Source organism: Saccopteryx bilineata, chromosome 4 (assembly GCF_036850765.1).
Source record: "Saccopteryx bilineata isolate mSacBil1 chromosome 4, mSacBil1_pri_phased_curated, whole genome shotgun sequence".
NCBI lineage: Eukaryota > Metazoa > Chordata > Mammalia > Chiroptera > Emballonuridae > Saccopteryx > Saccopteryx bilineata.
Genome location: NC_089493.1, coordinates 80,827,437 through 80,851,445, shown reverse-complemented (window position 1 = coordinate 80,851,445; position 24,009 = coordinate 80,827,437). Strand labels below are relative to the sequence as shown.

Here is a 24,009-nt window from a genome sequence, read left to right as displayed (position 1 = left end):
GCCCGGGCCATCTTTGCTCCAATGGAGCCTTGGCTGCAGGAGGGGAAGAGAGAGACAGAGAGGAAAGCGCGGCGGAGGGGTGGAGAAGCAAATGGGCGCTTCTCCTGTGTGCCCTGGCCGGGAATCGAACCCGGGTCCTCCGCACGCTAGGCCGACGCTCTACCGCTGAGCCAACTGGCCAGGGCCCCTTGTTCATTCTTAAGAGTTTATTTCAATTAGTACCTCTTGAAATACACTCAAAGACTAGTTATAATTGTCCTGGTGGTGAGAAAAGAGGGGCTTTTAAATTTTTTATTTTTATTAAACTTATTGAGTATCATTAGTTGATAACATATAATTTTCAGGTGTACAAGATAATTCGACATCTGTGTACTCTAGTGCATGCTCCCCACATGAAATCTAGTTTTGTTCAACATATATTTGACCCTTGTAACCCAATTCACCCTCTCCCATCCTCTTTCCATTGTGGTGATCACCATTCTGTTGTCTGTATCTACCAGCCAGTTTTGTTTTTTGTTAGTCTTGTTACATTTTGTTTTATATTTCACAAATGAGTGAAATCATAGGTTTTTGTCCTTTTCCTTCTAACTTACTTCACTTAGCATAATACTGTCAAGATCTATTCATGTTGTCACAAATGACAATATTTCATCCTTTTTATGGCTGAGTAGTATTTCATTGAATACATGTCCCACATCTTCTTTATCCATTCATCCCTTAGGATGTTTTCCATGTCTTGGATATTGTAAATAATAAAGCAATGTGCAAAAAATAATATAAATGGAGCCCCTTTATTTATATATTTATTTTTAGAAAGAGAGAGGGACAGAGAGGAAGGGAGATGAGAAGCATCAACTCATAGTTGTAACACTTTAGTTGTTCAGTGATTGATTTCTCATATGTGCCATGACCAAGGGACTCCAGCTGAGCCTGTGACCCCTTGCTCAGGCCAGAGACCATGGGGTCATGTCTATGATCCCATGCTCAAGCCAGCGACCCCACACTCAAGCCAGCGACCTTGGAGTCATGTCTATGAGCCCACGCTCAAGCTGCAACCTCAGGTTTTGAATCTGGGTCCTCAGCAGTCCAGGCCGATGCTCTATCCACTGTGCCACCAACTGGTCAAGCAAAATGGAGCCACTTTAAATAATATAAACTAGAAAGCCCGGCGGTCATACAAAATGACCGCTGTTCTAGATATTATAAATTGTAATTAAAATGATTTGTGCAAAGGTGTCTGCTAATTCAAACTGAATTACCCAGGGCAGGCGGCGAGGACGCCCCTTTGCTTAGTGCCCCACGGGGTTTCCCCCTTCTACTTGCTTAATTGCTTAAAGTAGAGTGCAATGAAGGAAACCACTGGCGGTACATTTCTTAAGAGCCACCGCTAGCTCAATAAATAAAGGTGATTTAAATAATAAAATGTTAATTCACATGTCAAAGATCTCTTTGTACACAACATTTCTTGTGTAGATCTTTCCATCATTTTTAAGCTCGCCTTGCAGAGGACCATCAATTATTTTTAATTTAATATTCATGTCACCAGAGGAATGCTCAAAAATTAAAGTTTCTTCGTTTGAAACTGTTTTAATCCTTTTTGCATTTCAGTCAGCATTACTCTGTCGTTTTTTTGCATTTCTCTCCTGCCTTTGTTCAGGGACTCATTTTGTCGAGACAGGCTTTTTTGTCTTGCATCTAAGGCAAGCCTTGTTTCTCTATGCTCATCAGTCTCATTTTGCCGAGAAAGACACATTTGCTCTGCGACTGAAGCAAGCCTTGTCTTTCTCTGCTCAGTGGTTTCTTTTTGTCGAGAAAGCTGTTTTTGTGCAGCTTTAGCTCCTTTTCTCTCCTCTTCAGTGCTGTATTTTCTAGGAGGCATTCTTAAAAGAAATTACATTAAGACGTAGTTTTTATGTAAAACAGATGATTGCCAATGCAAACAAATGTTCACCTTCCCCATGACACGCTCAATTTGCGTTCAGCCTTAAATTGTTTCAAAAGCAGATGATTGTGCCTGACCTGTGGTGGCGCAGTGGATGAAGCGTCAACCTGGAAATCCTAAGGTCGCCGGTTCAAAACCCTGGACTTGCTTGGTCAAGGCACATATGGGAGTTGATGCTTACAGCTCCTCCCCCCCCTTCTCTCTCTCTCCTCTCTCTCCCTTTCTGTCTCTCTCTCTCCTCTCTAAAAATGAATAAATAAAAAAAAAGGATTTAAAAGCAGATGATTGCCAATGCAAACAAACGTTTACCTTCCCCCTGACCCGCTCAATTTGCGTTTAGCCGTGGCAACTTCATCCCATTGGCTAGTACAGTTACGCAATCAACCAATAAGCTATCGGCGACAAACAGACACTTAAGCCGCATATAATAAAGATGTGATCCCCAGTCAGGGCACATACAAGAATCAACCAATGGCCCTGGCTAGATAGCTCGGTTGGTTAGAGCATCCTGAAGCACAGAGGTTGCTGGTTTGATTCCCAGTCAGGGCACATACAGGAACAGATCTATGTTCCTGTTCCTGTCTCTTTCTCTCCCTCTCTCTATTTCTCTCTCACTAAAATAAATTTTTAAAAATCAACCAATGAGCCTGACCAGGTAGTGGTGCAGTGGGTAGAGCATTGGACTGGGACTTGGAGGACCCAGGTTCAAAACTCTGAGGTCACAGCTCAAGCGCAGGCTCATTTGGCTTGAGCTTGGGCTCACCAGCTTGAGTGAGGGCTCACTGGCTTGAATGTCGGTTCATAGACGTGACCCCATGGTCGCTGACTTGAGCCCAAAGATCACTGGCTTGAAGCCCAAGGTCGCTGGCTTGAAGCCCAAGGTTGCTGGCTTGAGCAAGGGATCATTTGCTCTGCTGCAGCCCCTGGGTCAAGCATATATGAGAAAGCAATCAATGAACAACTAAGGAGCTGCAACAAAGAATTGATGCTTCTCATCTCTCTCCCTTCCTGTCTGTCCCTATCTGTCCCTCTCTCTGACTCTCTCTCTGTCTCTGTCACACACACAAAATTAACCAATGAATGCATAAATAAGTGGAACAATAAACTCTTGTGTTTTCCTCATTCTCTCTCTCTCTCATTAGTCAATAAATAAAATAGTAATATAAATTGAGCCTGAGCTACCATTCCATTCCAGAGGCAGGCACATCTATGCCTCAAACCTTTGGAATGTTAAACAGGGCAAATTAACCTTTGGACTAGGCCTAAAGCAACATTGCATTCCTAAAGAACTTTTTGCAAAGATAACAAGAAAACAGATATTCTGCCTTCTGGACTGTTGACTATGGAATGAAAATTAACAACATTGTTTAAAATTAGCATCACTGGGCCCTGGCCAGTTGACTCAGTCCTAGAGTGTTGGCCCCATGTGTGGATATCCTGGGTTCAATTTCCAGTCAGGGCACACAGGAGAAGTGACCATCTGTTTATCCTCCACTTCCCCTCTTCCTTCTCTCTCTCTCTCTCTCTCCCTCCTCCTCTCTCAGCCAGTGGTTCAGTTGGTTCAAATGCATCCTTCCAAGGCTCTGAGGATAGCTCTTTGGAGCCACTGCCTCAGGAGCTAAAAATAGCTCAGTTGCAAGCATCGGCCCCAGATGGGGTGTGTGTGTGGGTGCTGGGTGGATCCTTGGTTGAGGCACATGAGGGAGTCTATCTCACTATTTCCTCTCTTCTCAAAAAAACCCGAAACTTTGTGTCATATGTTAGTTTGCACCAATAGAAATACCTCCCTTAACTGATGTAATTGTTCCCTTTCCCTTTCTCATAAATACACTTTGCCTTGTCATCAAAAAGAAAAAAAGAAAAAGAAAGCAGAACATTATCTTGGCTTCTGCCTAAATCAGTGCTTCCCCAATAGCTAGTCTTTTTATCTCAATAAATGCTTGTTGACTTTCACTTTGGCCTTTTATTTTAAAATTTTTATTTATTCATTTTTAGAGAGAGAGAGAGAGAGAGAGAGAGAGAAGGGGGGAGGAGCAGGAAGCATCAACTCCCATATGTGCCTTGATCAGGCAAGCCCAGGGTTTCGAACCATCGACCTCAGCATTTCCAGGTTGATGCTTTATCCACTCTGCCACCACAGGTCAGGTGGCCTTTATTTTTAGATTAAGTGTTTTCATATTAAAATTATGTTTTTAATATCCATTTCCCCTATTTTTCTCAATTTCTAAAAACAGCATGTTTCTTTTATAAGAAAAAAATATTAATTTTGGAGGGAATAAAAATTCATTTCTGCCTGACCAGGCAATGATGCTGTGGATAGATCGTCAGCCTGGAATGCTGAGGACACAAGTTTGAAGACCCAACATCGCCAACTTGAGCACAGGCTCATCCGACTTGAACATGGGCTCACCAGCTTGAGCACGGGGTCACTGGTTTGAGCGTCAGTTCATTGACATTACCCTATGGTTGCTGACTTGAAGCCCATGTTGCTGGGTTGAGTCAGGGGTCACTCACTCTGTTGGAGCCCCCAGTCAAGGCACATATGAGAAGGCGATCAGTGAACAACCAAGATGCTGCAACAAAGAATTGATGCTTCTCATTTTTCTCCCAGCCTATCTGTCTGTCTGTCTGTCTCTTTCTCACTTAGAAAAAAAAAATTCATTTCCTCTATTGGAATTAATCTTTTTATCTTCCTTTGCTTCTGAGGCTTGGTTACCTCCATTACACTTAGTTCCATGATTATTTGCTTTCTAGTCCATCTGCCTCACTGGACTCTAAGACAAGGTTCATGCCTGATTCGTCTCCATGTCCCTGGGGCCTAGCACAGCTCTAATGCAGAAGCCATCATAAAAGCTGAATAGAGGAAGGAAGAAGAAATGACCAACATCCAGGCCCTGATACTTTGACGATGTTTTCATGATGAAAAGCTGAGTTGTGGAAGAACAATTTCTCCTCTATTTATAGGAGAGGAACATCTGCCAGATAAACTGACTACAGCAAGAGGAGAAGCCAGATGGGCAGACCAAGCGAGGGAATTCATTTCCTCCTGGATATTAAAGATGTTATCTGGCTGGTGTGAGGCTGCCAGAGCAATCAGCAGTGGGATGGGTGCTTCTGGATGAAATTCTCTTTCTTATGCATCTGCAGATCAGTTTTGCAAATGTAATAAAGCCCTGGCAGCCTGAGACATGCACTACCCTTCCACCTCCTCCCCACCCCTTCATAGTGCAGCTCGAGAGAGGAGATCAGAGGAGACAGATCCCAAACTTCTGTTTTGCTCTCTCCCCAGAACATGATACCCTCATCTACCTGGCTCTTCCAAGAGTAGCAACATAGTCAAATGCCTTAGGTGTGCAACAAGAATTTTTAAAATATGCAATACCTGATTATTTGATCAGGAGCATTGATCTCTTTTCCCTCAGATTGTCAAATTAAAAAAAAAAAAAAAAAAAAAGGACACCATGCCCTGCGTAGTAGCTTAATTGGTTAGAGCATCATCCCAATACACCAAGGTTGTGGGTATGACCCCTGGTCAGGGCACATACAAGAATCAACCAATGAGTGCATAAGTAAGTGGAAGAACAAATCAATGTCTCTCTCTCGTTCTCTCCCTTCCTCTCTCTTTACTTTTTTTTTTTTTTTCATTTTTCTGAAGCTGGAAACAGGGAGAGACAGTCAGACAGACTCCCGCATGCGCCCGACCGGGATCCACCCGGCACGCCCACCAGGGGCGGTGCTCTGCCCCCAGGGGGCGATGCTCTGCCCATCCTGGGCGTCACCATATTGCGACCAGAGCCACTCTAGCGCCTGAGGCAGAGGCCACAGAGCCATGCCCAGCGCCCGGGCCATCTTTGCTCCAATGGAGCTTTGGCTGCGGGAGGGGAAGAGAGAGACAGAGAGGAAAGCGCGGCGGAGGGGTGGAGAAGCAAATGGGCGCTTCTCCTATGTGCCCTGGCCGGGAATCGAACCCGGGTCCTCCGCACGCTAGGCCGACGCTCTACCGCTGAGCCAACCGGCCAGGGCTCCCTTCCTCTCTCTTTAAAATTCATACGTTAAAAAAATAATATTGGCCCTGGCAGGTTGGCTCAGTGGTAGAGCGTCCGCCTGGCGTGCAGGAGTCCCGGGTTCAATTCCCGGCCAGGGCACACAGGAGAAGCGCCCATCTGCTTCTCCACCCCTCCCCCTCTCCTTCCTCTCTGTCTCTCTCTTCCCCTCCCGCAGCTGAGGCTCCATTGGAGCAAAGATGGCCCGGGCGCTGGGGATGGTTCCTTGGCCACTGCCCCAGGTGCTAGAGTGGCTCTGGTCGCAACAGAGCGACGCCCCGGAGGGGCAGAGCATCGCCCCCTGGTGGGCAGGGCGTCATCCCCTGGTGGGCATGCCGGGTGGATCCCGGTCAGGCGCCTGCGGGAGTCTGTCTGACTGTCTCTCCCCATTTCCAGCTTCAGAAAAATACAAAAATAATAATAATAGCCACCAGTGTGAATGAATCAAAATTATACCAATTATTTTTTCAGATCAGAAAAAAAAAATTTTTTTTGATGTTCTGCAGAATTTTAGTAATTAGTGTGTATATGCCTCAAGATGAAAAAGGCTGCCTTGGGATGGTGGGCTTACCCCTGTCTCTAACCTCTCAGGTAGTGATTTTCAACCTTACTTTCCTCACTTTACTTTATAGTATGACTACCCTCATTTTTATCTCCAAACAATATATTTCTTAGTTTTGCAAATTTGTGGTTTATGTAAATAGAATTGTTCTGTATTTTTCAAAAATTTGCGCTGAGCATTTTCATTGCTATACAGTTTCTGTCCTATGAATTGAGGACTTCCAAGAACTTGAATATCATAACTGGTGGCCTAACATTGGCATTTTTACAGTTTGAACTCAGACCCTGCTCTCTGCTTTCAGAGTTAAGACTCCACTTCCTTGGACTTGGAAACTGCCTTCAGAATAAACATTTTCTCTGTGCTGTTTGATTTCTGTTGATAAGAAATGCAAAAGCTTTAGTTCTACAATCTCAAACTAGACAAATCTAGAAACCCAAAAGTTTTTGTTCTACAATCTCAAACTAGACAATAATAATTGGTATAATTTTGATTCATTCACACTGGTGGCTATTATTTTTTTTATTTTTTTGTATTTTGTATTTTCTCAAACATTGACAAATGCCTAATCGTTGGTTATCCATTGTTCTTGTATCACAGCCCCACTTGCTGAACACTGAGTCCGCCACGGTTGAAAGTCCATTACTCTCAACAATTGACAAATGAATGATGTAAGTTTCTGGTCTTGTTTTCCCTAACAACCCATTTCATAGATGATCAGCTGCTAGCAACTTATATCTTTTATTTAAAAATTTTTATTGATTTAGATGGAGGGAAGAGAGAGATTGATTTGTTGTTCCACTTATTCATGCATTTCTTAGTTGATTCTTGTGCGCCCTGAGCAAAGATTGAACTTGCAACCTTGCCAAATCCCCATGACGCTCTACCAACCAGACCTCTACCAACCCAGGCAAGGCCTGCTTTGTTTTTTAAAGAACCAATCACAAGACAAAGAATGTTGAGTTGTCAGACTTTGTTGGCTACATCCAGATGAGGGCGTGGAGCACGGAGGTGAACTCGCTGCCCCCTCAGTGATGACTGGTGCGGGGGAAGTTGTTTCCTTTTGCCCCAGGTGTTGCCTTGTGATCTCCGCTTGCGCCATGTCCCTCCAGCTCCGCGGAAAGCTCTCCGATCTGAGGGCCAAATTCTGTTGGTTCAAGTCCGTCAGGCCTGGCACTCAGCTAAGCGCTCACTCAGTTCCTCTACAGAGCTACTGATTGCACCACAGAAATGCAAGATGCAGTTGCTGTGCTAGGAATTACAGCCAGGGAGGCGGAAACGCGCAGCGCACCCTAAGTGGTGTTTTAGCTGCTGTCACAAGCCTCCTGCCCCTATCTTTCTTCCGTTGAAGGAGTCTCTGGAGAACGGGTCTTAGGGATGGGAAGTGGGATCTGCTAAAAGCTTTAGAGCTGTCCCTGGGTGCAGTGGACTGGAGCTTGGGAGGCTTCAGCGGGGTCGCCGTTTGCTGCCTGCTCTGCTTCATTGGGACGGGGGAGGAGACCAGCAGAACTTTGGAATCTGTTACTGGAAGAGTTGCAGTAAGAGCGTGCAATGTCAACACGCGCGCTGGGTGCCTCAAGGCAGCGGGTGCTGGAGCGGCCCCCCACAAACAAGCACCTTCTCAGTGCGCTGCTCCAGGGCAGGGGTGGGCCCTGGATTGCCAGGTGCCAGTGCTGCGTCATGGACGCCCGTTCCTGATTGGCCGCCGCGGCGGTCATGGGCCGGGCGCACCGGGATTGGCACTGCTAGAGCCTAGAGCCGGAGTAACGGGACTTGGGACGGCGGGTCACAGTCCTGGAGCCCAGGTACTGACGTTGACACCAAGCCCAAAACCCACTTTGGAAGCCTGTCCAGGACGTTCACATCATGCCCTACGTGCTCATCAGCACCCAGATCCGCATGGTGAGTAGCCCCGCCTGGACAGTGGAGTTGGGGTTGGGTCGGGTCCGGGCCTGGGGACTGCTGCCGCACTTTGGCGCCTCCCTCCAGAGCAGCCAGAAGCTGTCTGGGACACGCCCCCTCGGCCCGCCCCGGATCCCGGGACTTGGAGCTCTGGCCGCCCCGCACCTCCCGGGCTGCGAAGGAGGGCAGGTGCGTGCGTCCTCGCAACCCAGCGAGCTCAGGGCGCTTGTGGCTGCAGTACTACCTATCCGCGGGAAACCCTGCCCTCACACATTCAACACCCACTGCCCTACACAAAGCCGCTCTGCAGAGGGGAAAAGGTATAATCTGAGGGAAAGAGGTCTGGAAAAGAAAAGGACGTGCTAAGACGCTAAAACACGTAAGCCAAGTGCCTGCCTGGTCCACCCACAGCTGCTGACTGCACCCTTAAGCACTTCCAGGAAGAGCTGTCCTTCAGAATTTAGGAAAGAAAAAGAAAGATCTTCCTGCCCATGAAGAAAGGGGAGACCGCGGCCCATAGGGTTAGAGGGGAGAACACCATTCAGGGGTCGATTCCCTCTTTCTCTAGATGCAGTTTCCTAGTCTAAGAAAGTGCTGGTTGCTCCAGGGGTCCCCTTTTAGCTTCAGAATGATATGATTTGGTCCCCCAGCTGGGTACAGGATGCTCCTCTCCCCTTTTTCACTCCCCAGTGCTTTCGTGATCCATCAGAGGGGGAGCACTCCCTGGGGGTGAAGGAAACAGGCAGGCTCACCACAGGACAGGAGGTTTTGGCAGTGCCCTGGGCAGTGGTTTGAGAATCAGGCAGTAGGGCAATTGTTAAAATGTGGACTCCTGGGCCCTTTCCAGACCTCTCAAAACACTCTGAGCCTGAGGCATGGATATTCAGTGCTCCTTAGATTATTCTTTTTCTTAAATATACAGGCAGTTCCTGGGTTACAAACAAGGTAGGTTCTGTAGGTTTGAAAATGTATAAGTATTTATATGCACAGAAAGGTAAAAATAAATGTTATACAAACACTTGTCTAAGTTGCATTTAATAGGTAAATGTACTTGTTCCAGCTGACATACAAATTCAACTTAAGAACAAACCTACAGAATCTATCCCATTTATAACCCCGAAGACTGCCTGTATCAGGCTTTTCTTTTCTTTTCTTTTCTTTTGAGAGAGAGAGACAGACAGGAAAGGGACAGAGATGAGAAGCATAAATTCATAGTTGCGGCACCTCAGTTGTTATTGCTTTCTAATATGTTCCTTGACTGGGGGGCTCCAGCTGACCCAGTGACCCCTTGCTCAAGCCAGCAACCTTTGGGCTCAAGCCAGTGACCATGGGGTCATGTCTATGATCCTACGCTCAAGCCAGTAACCCCACGCTACTTTGGGGTTTTGAACCTGGGACCTCAGTATCCCAGGCCGACACTCTATACATGGTGCCACTGCCTGGTCAGTCTCAGCTTTATTGCTATATAATGCACATACCATAGAATTCACCAATTTAAAGTGTACAATTCAACAGGTTTTTTAAAAATAGCATATTTAGAGTTGTGTAACCATCATCCTAATCAATTTTAGAACATATTCCGTCACCTTAACAGTCACTCATCATCCCCCTCCACTTCAGTCCCCCAGGTAACCACTAATCTACTTTCTGAGGTAATCTGTGATCTTTTACTGGCGTCTTTCCCTTACATAAATTTTCAATGTTCATGTGTATTGCAGAATATACCAGTACTCATTCCTTTCTATTGCAAATAAGATTTCATTGTATGGCTAATATCACATTTATTTGCCCATTCAGCAACTGAAAAACATTTAGGTTTCCACTTTTTGATTATTATTAATAATGCTGCTACCAACATTACTGTACAAGTTTTTGTGTGGACAGGCTTTCATTTCTCTGCTCTCAAGCTGATCCTGACATACCAAACACAGGTGGTGGGTGGTGCTTGGCACGAAGGTGCCAGTTCGGGCACTGCCTAGCTCAGCTTGGAGGGACTAGAGAAGCCTCGTATTGCTTGGCTGGGTCATTGTCCGGCCTCACCCTTTCCCAGCTTGTTCTCAGTCCTCAAGGTCCCTCACCAACCCCTCCAGCCTTCACCTGAAGCTGGCTAGGGGCCAGCTGGCAGGGGAGGAAGGAGGTAAGACCTGCCACCTCCACCTGGCAGCCAGCCAAGCATCCACTGTGACTTACCTTGCAGGAGGTGGGCCCCACCATGGTGGGCGATGAGCACTCGGATCCAGAGCTGATGCGGCATCTGGGGGCCTCGAAAAGAGGCGTCCTGGGAAACAACTTGTAAGTTGTGGCATTCTTAAGTATCGTCTCCTCAATGGCCCCTAGACCTGCTCCTGTTCCCTTCACACACCACCAAGACCAGGGCCAATGCCACTACTGCCCAACCTCAGAGCCTCTGCCTGCCTCCTGGGGCTCTGTCCTCTTGCAGGGTCAGCCTCCTGCCTGCAGCCTCACAGCCCCCCAGGCTTACTCTGCAGGTTTTCCCACTGGTCCTCCCTCACAAGAGAGCTCAAGGACAAAGTCAAATCCCAGGACAAAGTCCCAGGACAGAGTCCCGGTCCCTGGAGATAGGATTATGTAAATGGACTGTTCCCTGTCCTGTCCTTTTATCTCCAAGCTGGAGGAAAAGATAGGCACAGAGGAATAGACTTCTGTCCTAACGAGCTGGCTGATGAACAAAGCTAAGCCCTAGAAACAGGGAGCAGGCTGCCTGGGTCCTACTTCCAGCTCAGCCAACTGCCTGGGGACTCGGCCACTTCCCTTGGCATTCTTCACACCAGCTCTGAGTCTGAACAGCGAGTGCTGCTTCCTTTTCTGCCCCTCCCTCTTCATACCATGTAGGCGGGGAGAACCTTGGCTCCACAGGCTGGAACTCCTTAGAAGTGTCTCCAGAGTGAGCCCCAGTTCAAAGGGGGCAGCACAGGGGAGGCGAGCTGGTGCCAGCCCCTTGGGTCAGTGTTGGAGGACTGATGCCAACCCCACCCCTTTGCCATGAGGAATTTGTCTGGAGATGCTCGGCTTGGGGCTTGAGCCCTTTATCTACCTGATGGCCCTTTAGAATCAATTCCCCCTTAAAGAAGGAAGAGCGGCCCTGGCCGGTTGGCTCAGTGGTAGAGCGTCGGCCTGGCGTGCAGGGGACCCAGGTTCAATTCCCAGCCAGGGCACATAGGAGAAGCGCCCATTTGCTTCTCCACCCCCCACCTCCTTCCTCTCTGTCTCTCTCTTCCCCTCCTGCAGCCAAGGCTCCATTGGAGCAAAGATGGCCCGGGCGCTGGGGATGGCTCCTTGGCCTCTGCCCCAGGCGCTAGAGTGGCTCTGGTCGTGGCAGAGCGACCCCCCGGAGGGGCAGAGCATTGCCCCCTGGTGGGCAGAGCGTTGCCCCTGGTGGGCGTGCCGGGTGGATCCCGGTCGGGCGCATGTGGGAGTCTGTCTGACTACCTCTCCCTGTTCCCAGCTTCAGAAAAATGCAAAAAAAAAAAAAAAAAGAAGGAAGAGCAAGCATTCTCTGCGCTAGGGAGAGGCGCTCAGAGTCAGAAACTATTAGGGGCTAAGCTGTTGTCTGAGGACGGGAGGGCTGCGTGGGCCACAGGAGGGGCCAGCAGCCTGGGCGAGGACCCTGGGGAGAACAGCCCGTTCCTCCTGAACAGTGCAGCAGCCTAGATCACATGGGGCTGTCATCAGACTAACACGGGTTCTACTGTCTGATGACATCGGGAAAGCTACTTAAGCGCTCTGAGTTTTGTCATTAATAAAATGGGAACAATAATAGTGCCTTCCTCAGGTTGTGGGAGGAATAAATGAGATACATGCACAAAAAGTAGGATGCAGGGACTGTGCACTTAGCCTGGACCTTGGAATACATCAACAGATATCAGTCACTGCTATGAGCATTCCGACCAGGCGTGGTGTTCGCAGACACTAGCTTTGTAGGGGAGCCTGCACTGTATACTGCCTCACGCTGCCCCTTCCTCCTTCTGTTCACAGTTATGAGTACTTCGTCAATGATCCTCCTCGAATAGTCCTGGACAAGCTGGAACGCAGGGGCTTCCGTGTGCTGAGCATGACGGGGGTGGGCCAGACGCTAGTGTGGTGCCTGCACAAGGAGGAGTGACCCTCACTCTGAGGATTGGACAGGGCACCCCTTCTTTGAGTGGTTGCCACAGGCCCTGATCCCAAGCCCCTGCCTCACTCACTGCCCTGCCCCTCTTCCCAAATTGTCATTTTTCCCCTTCACCTAGCGACACGGGCCGTGAATGGCCTTCTCTGAAACCTGTCTTAGAAGGGAACAGGGAAAACAGGCCCCTTGCCCCGGTGCCCCCACTGCCCCTCCACCTTCCGGCCTGTTTATGGGTAGGCTGAGGGGCTGGCAAGAGCCAGGCTGCCCTTGGCCAGAAGCATGGCCCCAGACTGGGCGGGTGGACACTGTGTAGCTAGTCCAAGTCAATAAAGGGCTGTGACGAGTGGTGATCCTAGCTGTGTGTGTGCAGGGGCTCTCACCAAGTGGAGCGCCACCCCGGGGAGGGAGAGCCAGCCTGGGCGGGGCCTCTGAAGCAAAGCCCAGAAATCAGGGCCACACTTGGACGGGCCGGCACCCTACACCTATATGTGCAAGAGGTAGACTTAAAAAAAAAATTTATTGGTGGGATTTAAGAAAAAGGCTGTGGGTGGTAGGGCTGGAGGCTACGTGGGCTGCCCCACCTTGTCCTCCTGCTGCATCTGGGCGATCAGCTGCTGCCGCTCTGCTGCTTGGCGCATGCGCATCATGACGAGGCTTTCGTAGTCCCTCTCGGACACCACTGAGCCCTGGGGGACAGAGGAGGCACAGGCAGGTATCAGGGCACATCCACAGACTCCAGACTTGGTGGACAGGACCTAGGCACTGTGACAGTCGAGTAAATGCCCAGGAAGGGAAGGACCTGAAGCAGTCTGCAATCCCAATTCATCCATGCTCCTTCAGAGCGAGCAGGCCCTTGACCTCCAGACTAGCTTCTCAGCCCATCTGAACTCTGGTTCATCTCTCCCAGGTGATTCACTTCCTTCTGCGCCGGCCAGACCCACTTCTCCCTTCACTTCCTCTCAGCCCTCCAGCCCACAGCTTCTGCTTCTTGCAGTTTCCAGTGCAGGGGAGAGGTCAGAGGTTTACAAACCCATCCTGCTCTGCCAGGCCGAGGCCAGGGCACTACACCCTCCCAGCTGTCCACATTCCTTGTGGTTTGGCTCCTACTGAGCATACAGGAGAAGGAAGCCCTACCCTAGACACTCACAATCAGCCCTACCCTAAAAAAGAGAGACAAGCACGAGGCTGGCTTGCCTCCTAAAAACCACATGGGGGCAGGGGGCTGTCCTGATAGCTCAGTTGGTTAGAGCATCTTCCTGATAATGAGGTTCAATCCCTAGTGAGGGTACACACAAGAATCAACCAATGAGTGTGTAAATAGTGGAACAACAAATTGGTTACTCTCTCTCTTAAAAAGAAAAAAATATATATATCAGGGTTCCTGGAGCCCTGTAGCTTTTTCTTTTATGATTTTGCCAGCAGAGTGCAGGGGATTAAAGACTGGTACATTTTAATAATCAAAAGAATAATAAATAACCCCCTTACTGGGCCAAGGCTGTGAGGCAGAGAGGCAGTCTACAGTGCCAGGATCCCTGAGCTGCCAATCCCACGCCCTGATAAGGTCTGCAGTGGGAATTAAATCACTTCCTCCCTCGGGGCAGCGGAAGCTGAGTGAAGTGTGACGCCCACCTGAGTTGGCACAGAAGCGAGCCATGCCAGGGGGCTACGAAGCAGGCAAACGTGTGGAACCCTGTTCTGTGTATGCCAAACTGGTCCACTCTTGGAGAGTAAGTCAGGAGGCAAGTTTGGTGGTCAGTGACCCAGAAAATAAGAAGGGAGTGGCTGGTTAAGATGCCAGGCCCTGGCCAGCTGGTTTGGAGTGAGGGGTGTACATACCAGGAAGTGTTATTCAGCCCAGACCCCCCTGCTCCTCCCAGCAGCCCCTTCCTCTCCACTGGGCTGCAGAAGCACTCCCAGCCAGGCCCACCTAGCTCAGCTCGGCCCAGAGTACTGCTGACAGTTCAGGGCAGTCCCACATGGCCGCCCCTCCACAGAGCGACCTCAAGTGAAGGCCAAGCAGCGCGTGGGGAAGGACTGGACCCCAGGTTAAGAGGCAGCAGGCCTCTGCCCCTCAGCTGCGCTCTCCAACCCTGAGGCCAGCTGGTAAACCAAGAAAGGATGAGGAAATGGAGCAGCTAGACTGGGTGTCAGGCCAAGGGGAGGGCAGTTCTCCCCTCCCCAAGGAAATACTCCTCAGCTTAAAAAACTCAGTCACCCTGGCATGCCGGGCCCAGCCCTGGAAGGAGCCAACCCTTTATTGGCATGGGACTGCTCCTCATTAACACACCCTCTGCCTCCTTCCCCCGCAACTTCTAGGCTCTGTTCATGTGGGCCTGTCCCCAGGCCCAGGGCTGAGTCACCCACACCAGCAACAGGTCCCTTCCTTCCCCAACAATTGTTCTACCTCTCAATTAACTGCCGCCTTCCCTGACCTCCCACCTCCCAGACACACTGGGGGCTTGGCAGCCAGGCCTGCCTGCTAGGGCCCAGGATGGTGGGGAAAATGGAAACTGTGGTGACACACAAAGCAGGGTGCTCTGGACGAGTCCCCAGAAGAATCAAGCTCTCCAGTGGCCCTGGGGTGTCGGCCAGGGCTGCCCAACCCCTGCACGCAGATGCTGCAATTAACTCAGGGCACGAAACCGGGCTTCCCACCTGACTGAGTCAGCTGAGAACAACACACCTCCATGCCACACCAGCACAACCAGCGGGCGCTCATCAGCCAGGGAGCGTGGCAGAACAAGGCAGAGGCCGGGAGAGAGGGAGCTGGGGCCACGAGCAGCTGGGGCAGGGGAAGGCGCACGGTCGGCTCGGCCACCTGAGAAGACCCATCTCTGACACCCTGGAGCTGCTCTCACTCGGGCTCCTGTAAGTGCTGCTTCTTCCTCTTCAGGTTTTTTCCACTGCCCTCTCAAGTAACCAGGCCACTCCTGTCCCTCTGGGAAACTCCTGACACCCGGGACTCGCAGAACTCCGCTCTCCTCTTCCTGGGACCTCATTTCACCATCAAGAATGCTGGTCCGAGGTCTGTGCTGAGCAGAAGGCTAGAGGCCTGGGCTGGAAGCTCACGTGGGCTGTCTCCCAATCTTTGTCATTCACTGCTCTGGCAGGAACCAAATGGTCCCTAGCCATTCTTGAACTGGACTTCTAAGGACTGCTGGCTCCCTGGGTCCCATGGAAACCTGGCGGAAAGGCTCCTTCCGCAATGCCTCTTTCTTCAAGCGGTTGAGCCTGGCACGGCCTCAGCGACTCCGGCGACAGGGCAGTGTGCTGAGCCAGGCTAGCATGGCTGGCGGGGACCACGAGGAGTACAGCAACAGAGAGGTTGTCCGGGAGCTTCGAGGGAGATCAGATGGCCGGCGCCTGCCACTGTGGGGGGACGAGCAGCCCCGGACGACCCTTCTGGCCCCACCCAAGCCCCCGCGCCTTTACCGAGAGAGCTCCAGCTGCCCCAACATCCTGGAGCCCTCATCTGCCTACACTTCTGCCTACTCAGCTACTCTGCCCTCAGCACTCTCTCTGGCAGACACCCTCCATGAATACTCTGGGGAGGACCTTTCGGACACTACCTCCTTCCAGAGGACACCTGCTCTGGACCTTAATGATCCCTTCTTCTCCTTCAAGGTGGACCTGGGGATTTCACTTCTTGAGGAAGTTCTACAGATGCTGAGGGAGCAATTTCCCAGTGAGCTCACTTCTGAATGGGGTGAGGGTGGGCAGAGGTGTGGTGACTAAAGGACTGAAAGCCTTGGGACCCAGGAAAGGAAGGCACAGTCAAGGATTAAGAAAAAATTGGGGGCAGGAATCCAGGGCTGCCTGCCCTCGGGGTCCTCAACAGCCCTCCAGCTCACCCCAAAGTGGAGGGACAGAGGTGCAGAGGCAGAATGGAAGTCTGTGTGGCGGGCACTCGCTGACAGGGCCCTGAGCCTGGCTGGGCCGGGAAGGGAGGCCATGCATGCAACTGCAGGGCCCAGGCAGAGGTCAGCAGAGGGAGTGGGTGACACAAGGGGCAGGTCAGGAAGTGGAGGACACAGACTGGAGAGATCAGATGGGTGGCACCCTGCCCCAACCCTCTCTAAAGCCACTGTCAACAGAGTCTAGGCAAAAGTCCAAATGGGGCCTTAAAGGGAAGTGGGGAGGCCTGAGGGGAGAAGAATGAGACAGGCTAGACTTGTCCAGTGTGGTGGCTGTTTACATTTCAATCATTAAAAGTAAGCAAAATTAAAAATTTAGTTCCTGAGCTACACTAGCTGCATTTCAAATACTCAACAGCCACACATAACTAACAGCTACCACGCCGGACAGTGGAGGGTGAACAGTAACATCACTGGATAAAATCCTGTTGGATGGAGCTGGCCTCAGCCGTGGCCTGGTGGGGATGGTGGGAGCGAAGGGCCTGCAGCGGAAGGAGGGTGGCAGAGCAGGAGAGCGAGGCATGGAGAGATAGAGTATTTAGAGGAAAGCCACACAAATCATTAGCAGGAAAGGGCATGAGAGACTCAACTCCCAGAATTATTACTGGTGGGAGTCCTTGGAAGTGCGGCAAGAACAGTGGCAGGTATCCCTCCACGCTGGCCCCACGAGAGCACTGGAGGACTGGACCAGGGGATGGATACAAAACCCAGGACTGTTCCTGTGAAGAGGCACAGCTGTCTCCAGAACCCTCCACCAGGACTGGGCAGCTCTGCCTTGCCTAAGCCCTCCGCAATGGGGCCTGCCACCCAGGGCCGGGCCACTGGGTCAAGGCCACACACTGGGCTACTGCCCCACACTGTGGCTTGGCCAAAAGACTTGAAACCAGAGCTCAGGTTGGCTGGGCAATTCCAGGTGTGGAAGAGTAAGAGGGAAGCTTCCACTCACTGCTCCCACAGCCGAGCCTGTGGCTCTGTCTCTCCTCCTCCTGTGTGCATGAGCCCGGGAGAGGCACCCTCTGGATGCAGGAGACAATAAACAACATTCTGTGCAATAGCCTGTGGGGTGTCGTCTGGGGCTGTGAAGTGTTGGGACTTAATGGTGAGGGAGTGAGTTCTCAAAGGAAAGGTCTCGAGCTGGGCTCAGCTCAGTCACTTTCTTCCTCTGTCCAGGGTCTAGGACACACCCTCAGAGCTTCCCATTCTCACGGCCAGCGAGGGGCAGGTAGCAAAGAGGGGTGGAGTGACTGAGCAAAGGCCTTGCTCACCCACCGAGGGGCACCCTCCCTCATAGGGGGTTGTGAACACATCAGTCTAGGCTCCCACACAGACGCACAGGCCATTTCAGAGAAGGGAGAGCTCTTGGCCTTAAAAGTCTCTGTCCTACCAACATGGGGGCAGATGTGACTAGGGCCACCTTAGTGTGCGTGTGCGTAGCTGTGGGAATGAACAGCTAGTGCTCAGAATGCGTCAGCTGAAGTCTTTGCTTCACCACGAGTCCGGCCAAGGCAGCAAGCACCCCAGTGTCAGCAGGTAGCTAGAGTTATTTCTAAAGAGGAAATATCACCTCTTGACAGTAGATCCTGTCTGGGGAAGCCCGAGATGCACCTGGAAAATGAGCTGGGGACAGAAACAGTTGCCCTCGGCCTCTTCCCTTTCCCCACAGCACCAGGTTGCTTAAGTGCCAAATGCTCCACACCAAAACCAACATCTACAGATGCTGCCCCAGCATCCTGGGAAATCACTTCGGGTGATGACGAAGGGCTCCAACAGGAGGCCGGGACAGGGAGGGAAAATCAGGTCTAAGCATTCTGTGGGGTGGGGCCCACTGGCACTCAAACAGGAAAACAGGTCAGCACGGAATCAGTCCTGCTGTGGTTGGGGGGCCTGACTATCTCACTCCGTTGGGATGAACTGGATTTGCGAGAAAGCTCTGAGAAGAGCCAAACAGGAGAAGAGGGTTCCCCAAACCCTCAGCAGGCGCGCACGTGTCAGGCCTGGCTCCTTACCTGCAACTGTCCTGGGTGGCTAAGGCCACCCTTGCCCTGGGGCCGTCCCTCCAACCAGGAAATCTTCAGGGGGTTATCGACGAGGCCCACTTCATTCTGGACAGCCAGCTCCTGCCGAACACAGCATCCAGTTAGTCCCATCACTTCAATCGGCTACGGAGTGAGCCCCTACCTCCACAGAAAGTACCAGAACCAGCACTCTCATCTTCCAAGCAAAGCTGAGCAACCTTCCTGTACGGTGTGCTAGGGCTGACCCTCCTCACGGGTGAGTGGGGGGCTGAGCCTTCCTGTATGGTGTGCTAGGGCTGACCCTCCTCACGGGTGAGTGGGGGGCTGAGCCTTCCTGTATGGTGTGCTAGGGCTGACCCTCCTCACGGGTGAGTGGGGGGCTGAGCCTTCCTGTGACGGTGTGCTAGAGCTGACCCTCCTCACGGGTGAGTGGGGGGCTGAGCCTTCCTGTACGGTGTGCTAGAGCTGACCCTCCTCACGGGTGAGTGGGGGGCTGAGCCTTCCTGTATGGTGTGCTAGAGCTCTGACCCTCCTCACGGGTGAGTGGGGGGCTGAGCCTTCCTGTATGGTGTGCTAGAGCTGACCCTCCTCACGGGTGAGTGGGGGGCTGAGCCTTCTGACTGGGTAATTGGAGAAGGGGGAAAGGCAGTGTGAGACCCCCACCTAGAGGCGTGCCAGCTGCTGGCAGAGTGGAGGGGCTGGAGCCGGGCAACAGGAAATGAAGTTGGTCTGTGTTCTCCTTTATCCCAGAGCATAATCCCACCCATTCCTTCACTACTGTGCCCAGACTCCTGGGACTTGGGGGACCTCTGGAGGACTTTGGCTCTGAGCTGGCCCAGAGATTCCCTGGGAATATGGATACTTAAGCCTAGGGTACCCACAGAATTGACTCCCTGACATTCCAGGGCAGGGTGCCCCAAAGCCCCACACATCACTCACCGCAGCCTTGAGGGTTGCAAACTCCACCACGGCGGTGCCGGCCTTCCTCCTGGAGAGCACCAGGTTGAGCACCTCCCCATACTGCGGGGACAAGGGAGGCCCCGCTCAGGACACAGGCAAGTCTAGGCTACCCTGAAATAACTTCTTGTTGCCAGGCTCTCGGAGAGGCGAGACCAGATGGGAAGGAGAGGATTTTTTTCTGGGATGTAGGAGAGCAAAGGACTGGGACTTAGCCCGGCAGAGTTGCAAAGCTGCCTCAGTGACTGACAGTGGTGAAGAGACAGGGCTTCTGTGCCAGACCTACCTCCTCTCCCCCCACACACTCAGCTCAGCCCTCTGCTTCTAAGACTGGCAAGAGCCTCCTGGGCACTGAAGGTGAGACAGGCTGGGAGGGACACACGGCAACACAAGTGAGAGGAGGGTCGTGGGCTGGGAAGATGCTAAGCTGTCCTATCGTCTACGGACAGGAAAAAAAGGCAGGCAGAGGTGTTAAGGGAAGTGAAGGCCTGGAGACTCTGGGTTTGGACTGAGATGACGGCAAGAGGGAGTCAGCAGGGCAGACCTTCTGAAAGAGCCGCAGGAGGACATCTCTGGAGTAGCAGCCTTCGGACCCATCCTCCTGGCACTTCCACTTCAGCTGAAAGACAGCAGGGCGTCACCACCGCATGCCAGCCTTCGCCTGGCAGTACAGACCCCGCACCTGAGCTTCAGTCCCAACAGACTCCCTCCACTGGTAATCGAGGGCGCACCCTCCCCAACAATGTGTTCCCGTTAAACGCAAACGAGCAGGGCGGCCTGCTCAGCACAGCCACGACTCCAGCCCCATAAGATGCTGCCTCCCGAGGGCTTCCGGGGAGTGCTGCCTGCCGCAGTCAGGGCGAGAGCAGCTTCCCGGACAGTGGGAGGATGGGCGGATGCGGACAGTGGTGCTGGCTCCCAGACTTCCAGTGTTCCCACGAGAATGCCCCCCTTTCCTTTTTCTGTCTTCTTTTTTTTTTTAATTATTTTTATTTATTTATTTTATTTTTTTACAGAGACAGAGAGAGAGAGTCAGAGTGAGTGATAGACAAGGACAGACAGACAGGAACGGAGAGATGAGAAGCATCAATCATTAGTTTTTCGTTGCACATTGCGACACCTTAGTTGTTCATTGATTGCTTTCTCATATGTGCCTTGACCGTGGGCTACAGCAGACCGAGTAACCCCTTGCTTGAGCCAGTGACCTTGGGTCCAAGCTGGTGAATTTTTGCTCAAACCAGATGAGCCTATGCTCAAGCTGGTGATCTCGGGGTCTCGAACCTGGGCCCTTCTGCATCCCAGCATCCCAGTCTGACGCTCTACCCACTGCGCCACTGCCTGGTCAGGCTTTTTTTTTTTTTTTTTTTTTTTAGTGAGACTGAGACACAGAGAGAGAGGGACAGACAGGAAGGGAGAGAGATGTGAAGCATCAATTCACAGTTGTGGCACTTTAGTTGCTCATTGCTTTCTCATACATGCCTTGACTGGGGGGCTCCAGCTGAGCCAGTGATCCCTTGCTCAAGTCAGCGACCTCTGGACTTAAGCCAGCAACCATGGGGACATGTCTATGATCCCACACTCAAGCCAGTAATCCAACGCTCAAGCTGGTGAGCCCACACTCAAGCTAGATGAGCCTACGCTCAAGCCAGTGACCTCAGGGTTTCAAACCTGGGTCCTCAGTGTACCAGGCCAATGCTCCATCCACTGTGTCACTGCCTGATCAGGCTTACCAGAACCCCTTGAGCCACAGAAAGTATCAGTTCTTGCTAAGGAGAAGGTATGAGTGACTCATGGATCCCAACAGGGCTCACCTTTAGCTTGGGAGTTCCTCTGCCTTCAGGATTTTCTGCCTTTCCTAGAAAATTTGGGGAAATTAACAGAGTATGAGGGAGAGAGAAGTTCTCCCAAAGGAGACACTGCCCAGGGCCACAAGGACCTAGAAAAGGTCACTCCTGACCAAGGGCAGTATCTGCCTCCTCTGAGGAGCCTGGTGAAGAGGGAGAGGCAATGTGATGCAGGGCTGTGAACACCTTCTGGGAGCAGTACGTAGAGATATAGACCACACGGTTCTACTCAACAAAGCATCCCAGAGCCTCTCTTCTGGTGACTTGCTCCAAAATAGGGCCAGCCCTACTTAGGACTAGGATATACCAAGCCAGGAGATCTAGGGCACAGGGAAAAGCAAACAGGCCCCAGAGAACAGGTAGGAGGGACCAGTGACATGCATCCCCGTGGGGCGCCCCCAGGGTTCCAGCAGATGGAAGTCTCCACAGCGACTCCACAGAGAGCTGCCTCAGTGGAGGTGACTGAGTGACAGACTCGCACCTCTCAACCTCTGTTCCTGTTCTTGGCGTATCTGCTCCTGGATCAGCCTCTGCTGCTCCTCCAGCTGCCGGGAACCCTCTTCTCGCAGGCGTTCGATCTGCAGAGGGGAGGGTTGTGTGGGGGAGGTGACAATTCTGTGCAGATCCAACTCCAGGTTGGCTCCCCTTGTAAAGGTCCCTGGGAGGCCCCACCTGTAAGTTAGGGCTCAGCAAGCTGCGGGTGGGACAGATTACCCTGACCCCACAGAAGAGGATGGGAAGGACAGGACCTCCTCAGCCACTGCATCCCCTAGGCCCACCCACCACCCTGCCGATGGCCTCAGGCCCACATGCCTGGCCACTCACCTCTTGCTCTAGTGTCCTGGTGCTCCAGCTCTCCTCCGCCTCCTCACTGTCCTGGGCCTGAGCCTGCCGTTCCCGGGCCTCCAGGTCTAGACACAAGGGGTGAATGACCCAGTGACTGGTCTAAGCAATCTCTACACAGCCTCAGCAATGCTAGCTCTGGCTGCTCCCCCGTCTCATATAGGATGAAACCAACAGTGATTCTGCCCCCTCCCTCCATGCACATGTGTTCCTAAATTAATTCCCATTGAGAAAAAGTCACAGTGCAGAAGTACAGGTTCCAGCTGAGAGGCTGGGGTCTGGAAGAGTTAAATCAGCTCATACTGACCCAGCTGGTTTTCCGGTCAGAGATCAGGGTGGGGGCGGGTGCTTATGTCAGCAACCCAGGGTCATGTGTCAGGAATACCAGCAGGTGAACATGCTGGCCTCTGTCCCTGTGGTTTGGCACCACAGCCTCACCTGGAGCTTGCCTTGGCTCTGATGCATTTCCCAGCACTGAGCCAGGCTGTCACACACACACACACACACACACCCATTTACCAAGCCGCACTGTGAACCTGGCAGCATGGCTTCTACAGGGATAGAAGATTCTATGTGAGGACATGAGGCCAAGTCACAGAGCCTGTCTGTTTTCCAAGGGAAACTTGCTTGTGGCCCTGTTCCAGGCCAGCTGCTATGATAAACCCCACTGCTTTGGTCTCAGACTCACTGCTTTGTTTATGGGCATTGATCTACAATATCCAGGGGTTTTTTGTTCATTTGTTTTGCGAGAGAGAGATGAACAGACAGGAAAAGAGAAAGATGAGAAGCATCAACTCATAGTTGCAGCACCTCAGTTGTTCATTGATTGCTTTCCCATATGTGCCTTGACTGGGGGCTCCAGCTGACCCAGTGACCCCTTGCTCAAGCCAGCGACCTTGGGCTCAAGCCAGCGACCTTTGTGCTCAAGCCAGCAACCATGGAGTTTCGAACCTGGGTCTTCAGCATCCCAGGCCAACGTTCTATCCATTGCACTACTGCCTGGTTAGGCTTTTTTGTTTGTTTTTGATAGAGAGATGGATGCACTGGGCTGATATATGTACATATTCATTACACTGATATCAACTAGGCAAGAAGACAGGGAGAAAATTGAGTGAAGAATGCTTGGACCAATCTTGATGGAGAGATGAAATTGATTTACAGTTATAGTTAAACCATTTGGTAAATTTACCAAAAATCACTTTATGTTCACTTGAAAAGGTTGGATATTATAATACAAAAAATTTATCCAATAAAGCTGTTAAAGAAAATAAAAGAAACTAGAAGAAAAGAAAGGAAAGGAAAAGAAAAGAAAAAAGAAAAGAAAAGAATGCCTGGACTTCTCTGGATTCTTTTGAGGGGACTTCTCAGAGTGAAAGTTCCGTGCAGAGCCTGACCAGGTGGTGGCGCAGTGGATAGAGCGTCGGACTGGGATGCGGAGGACCCAGGTTTGAGACCCCGAGGTCGCCAGCTTGAGCGCAGGCTCATCTGGCTTGAGCAAAAAGCTCACCAGCTTGGACCCAAGGTCGCTGGCTCGAGCAAAGGGTTACTCAGACTGCTGAAGGCCCACGGTCAAGGCACATATGAGAAAGCAATCAATGAACAACTAAGGTGTCGCAACGAAAAACTAATGATTGATGCTTCTCATCTCTCTCCGTTCCTGTCTGTCTGTCCCTATCTCTCTCTCTGTCTCTGTAAAAAAAAAAGAAAGCTCTGTGCAGAAATGCAGCTGGGACGATTGAAAAGGCCAGGATGGCATGGGGAACAAGAACATGGGTCTACTTTACTGCATGGGTTTGAATCACAGCTCCAGCAAGCCTCGTCCTTGGGGTGTCTTAGCGTCTTTGTCTACAAAAAGTGGGTT

General features: G+C 51.4%; 3 protein-coding genes across 3 annotated transcripts in view; 1 reads left to right on the top strand and 2 right to left on the bottom strand.

The window, feature by feature from the left end:
* Window positions 1-11,185, bottom strand: part of RMDN3 (regulator of microtubule dynamics 3) — a 32,406-nt gene extending 21,221 nt beyond the window's left edge. The window contains exon 1 of the mRNA XM_066277070.1: window positions 10,637-11,185. Coding sequence (XP_066133167.1) covers window positions 10,637-10,752 — 116 coding nt within the window. The 5' untranslated portion in view covers window positions 10,753-11,185. The remainder of the gene's footprint in view (window positions 1-10,636) is intronic.
* A 1,384-nt stretch (window positions 11,186-12,569) lies between these two features.
* DNAJC17 (DnaJ heat shock protein family (Hsp40) member C17) overlaps window positions 12,570-24,009 on the bottom strand; it is a 57,305-nt gene continuing 45,865 nt past the window's right edge. Inside the window, exons 5-11 of the mRNA XM_066277073.1 lie at window positions 22,131-22,216; window positions 21,787-21,883; window positions 21,273-21,316; window positions 20,006-20,080; window positions 19,444-19,524; window positions 18,496-18,606; window positions 12,570-13,261 (exon numbers count right to left, since the gene is read on the bottom strand). Of these exons, the coding sequence (XP_066133170.1) occupies window positions 13,139-13,261; window positions 18,496-18,606; window positions 19,444-19,524; window positions 20,006-20,080; window positions 21,273-21,316; window positions 21,787-21,883; window positions 22,131-22,216 (617 nt within the window). The 3' untranslated portion in view covers window positions 12,570-13,138. The remainder of the gene's footprint in view (window positions 13,262-18,495; window positions 18,607-19,443; window positions 19,525-20,005; window positions 20,081-21,272; window positions 21,317-21,786; window positions 21,884-22,130; window positions 22,217-24,009) is intronic.
* C4H15orf62 (chromosome 4 C15orf62 homolog) lies at window positions 13,270-17,541 on the top strand. The gene is made up of 2 exons (XM_066277074.1): window positions 13,270-13,482; window positions 15,469-17,541. The coding sequence occupies exon 2, from the start codon at window positions 15,750-15,752 to the stop codon at window positions 16,308-16,310; it is 561 nt and encodes a 186-aa protein (XP_066133171.1). The 5' UTR covers window positions 13,270-13,482; window positions 15,469-15,749; the 3' UTR covers window positions 16,311-17,541.

Bases quoted from the DNA above. Each gene is read 5' to 3' on its own strand.
- C4H15orf62 (XM_066277074.1), top strand. From the start codon at position 15,750: ATGGAAACCTGGCGGAAAGGCTCCTTCCGCAATGCCTCTTTCTTCAAG.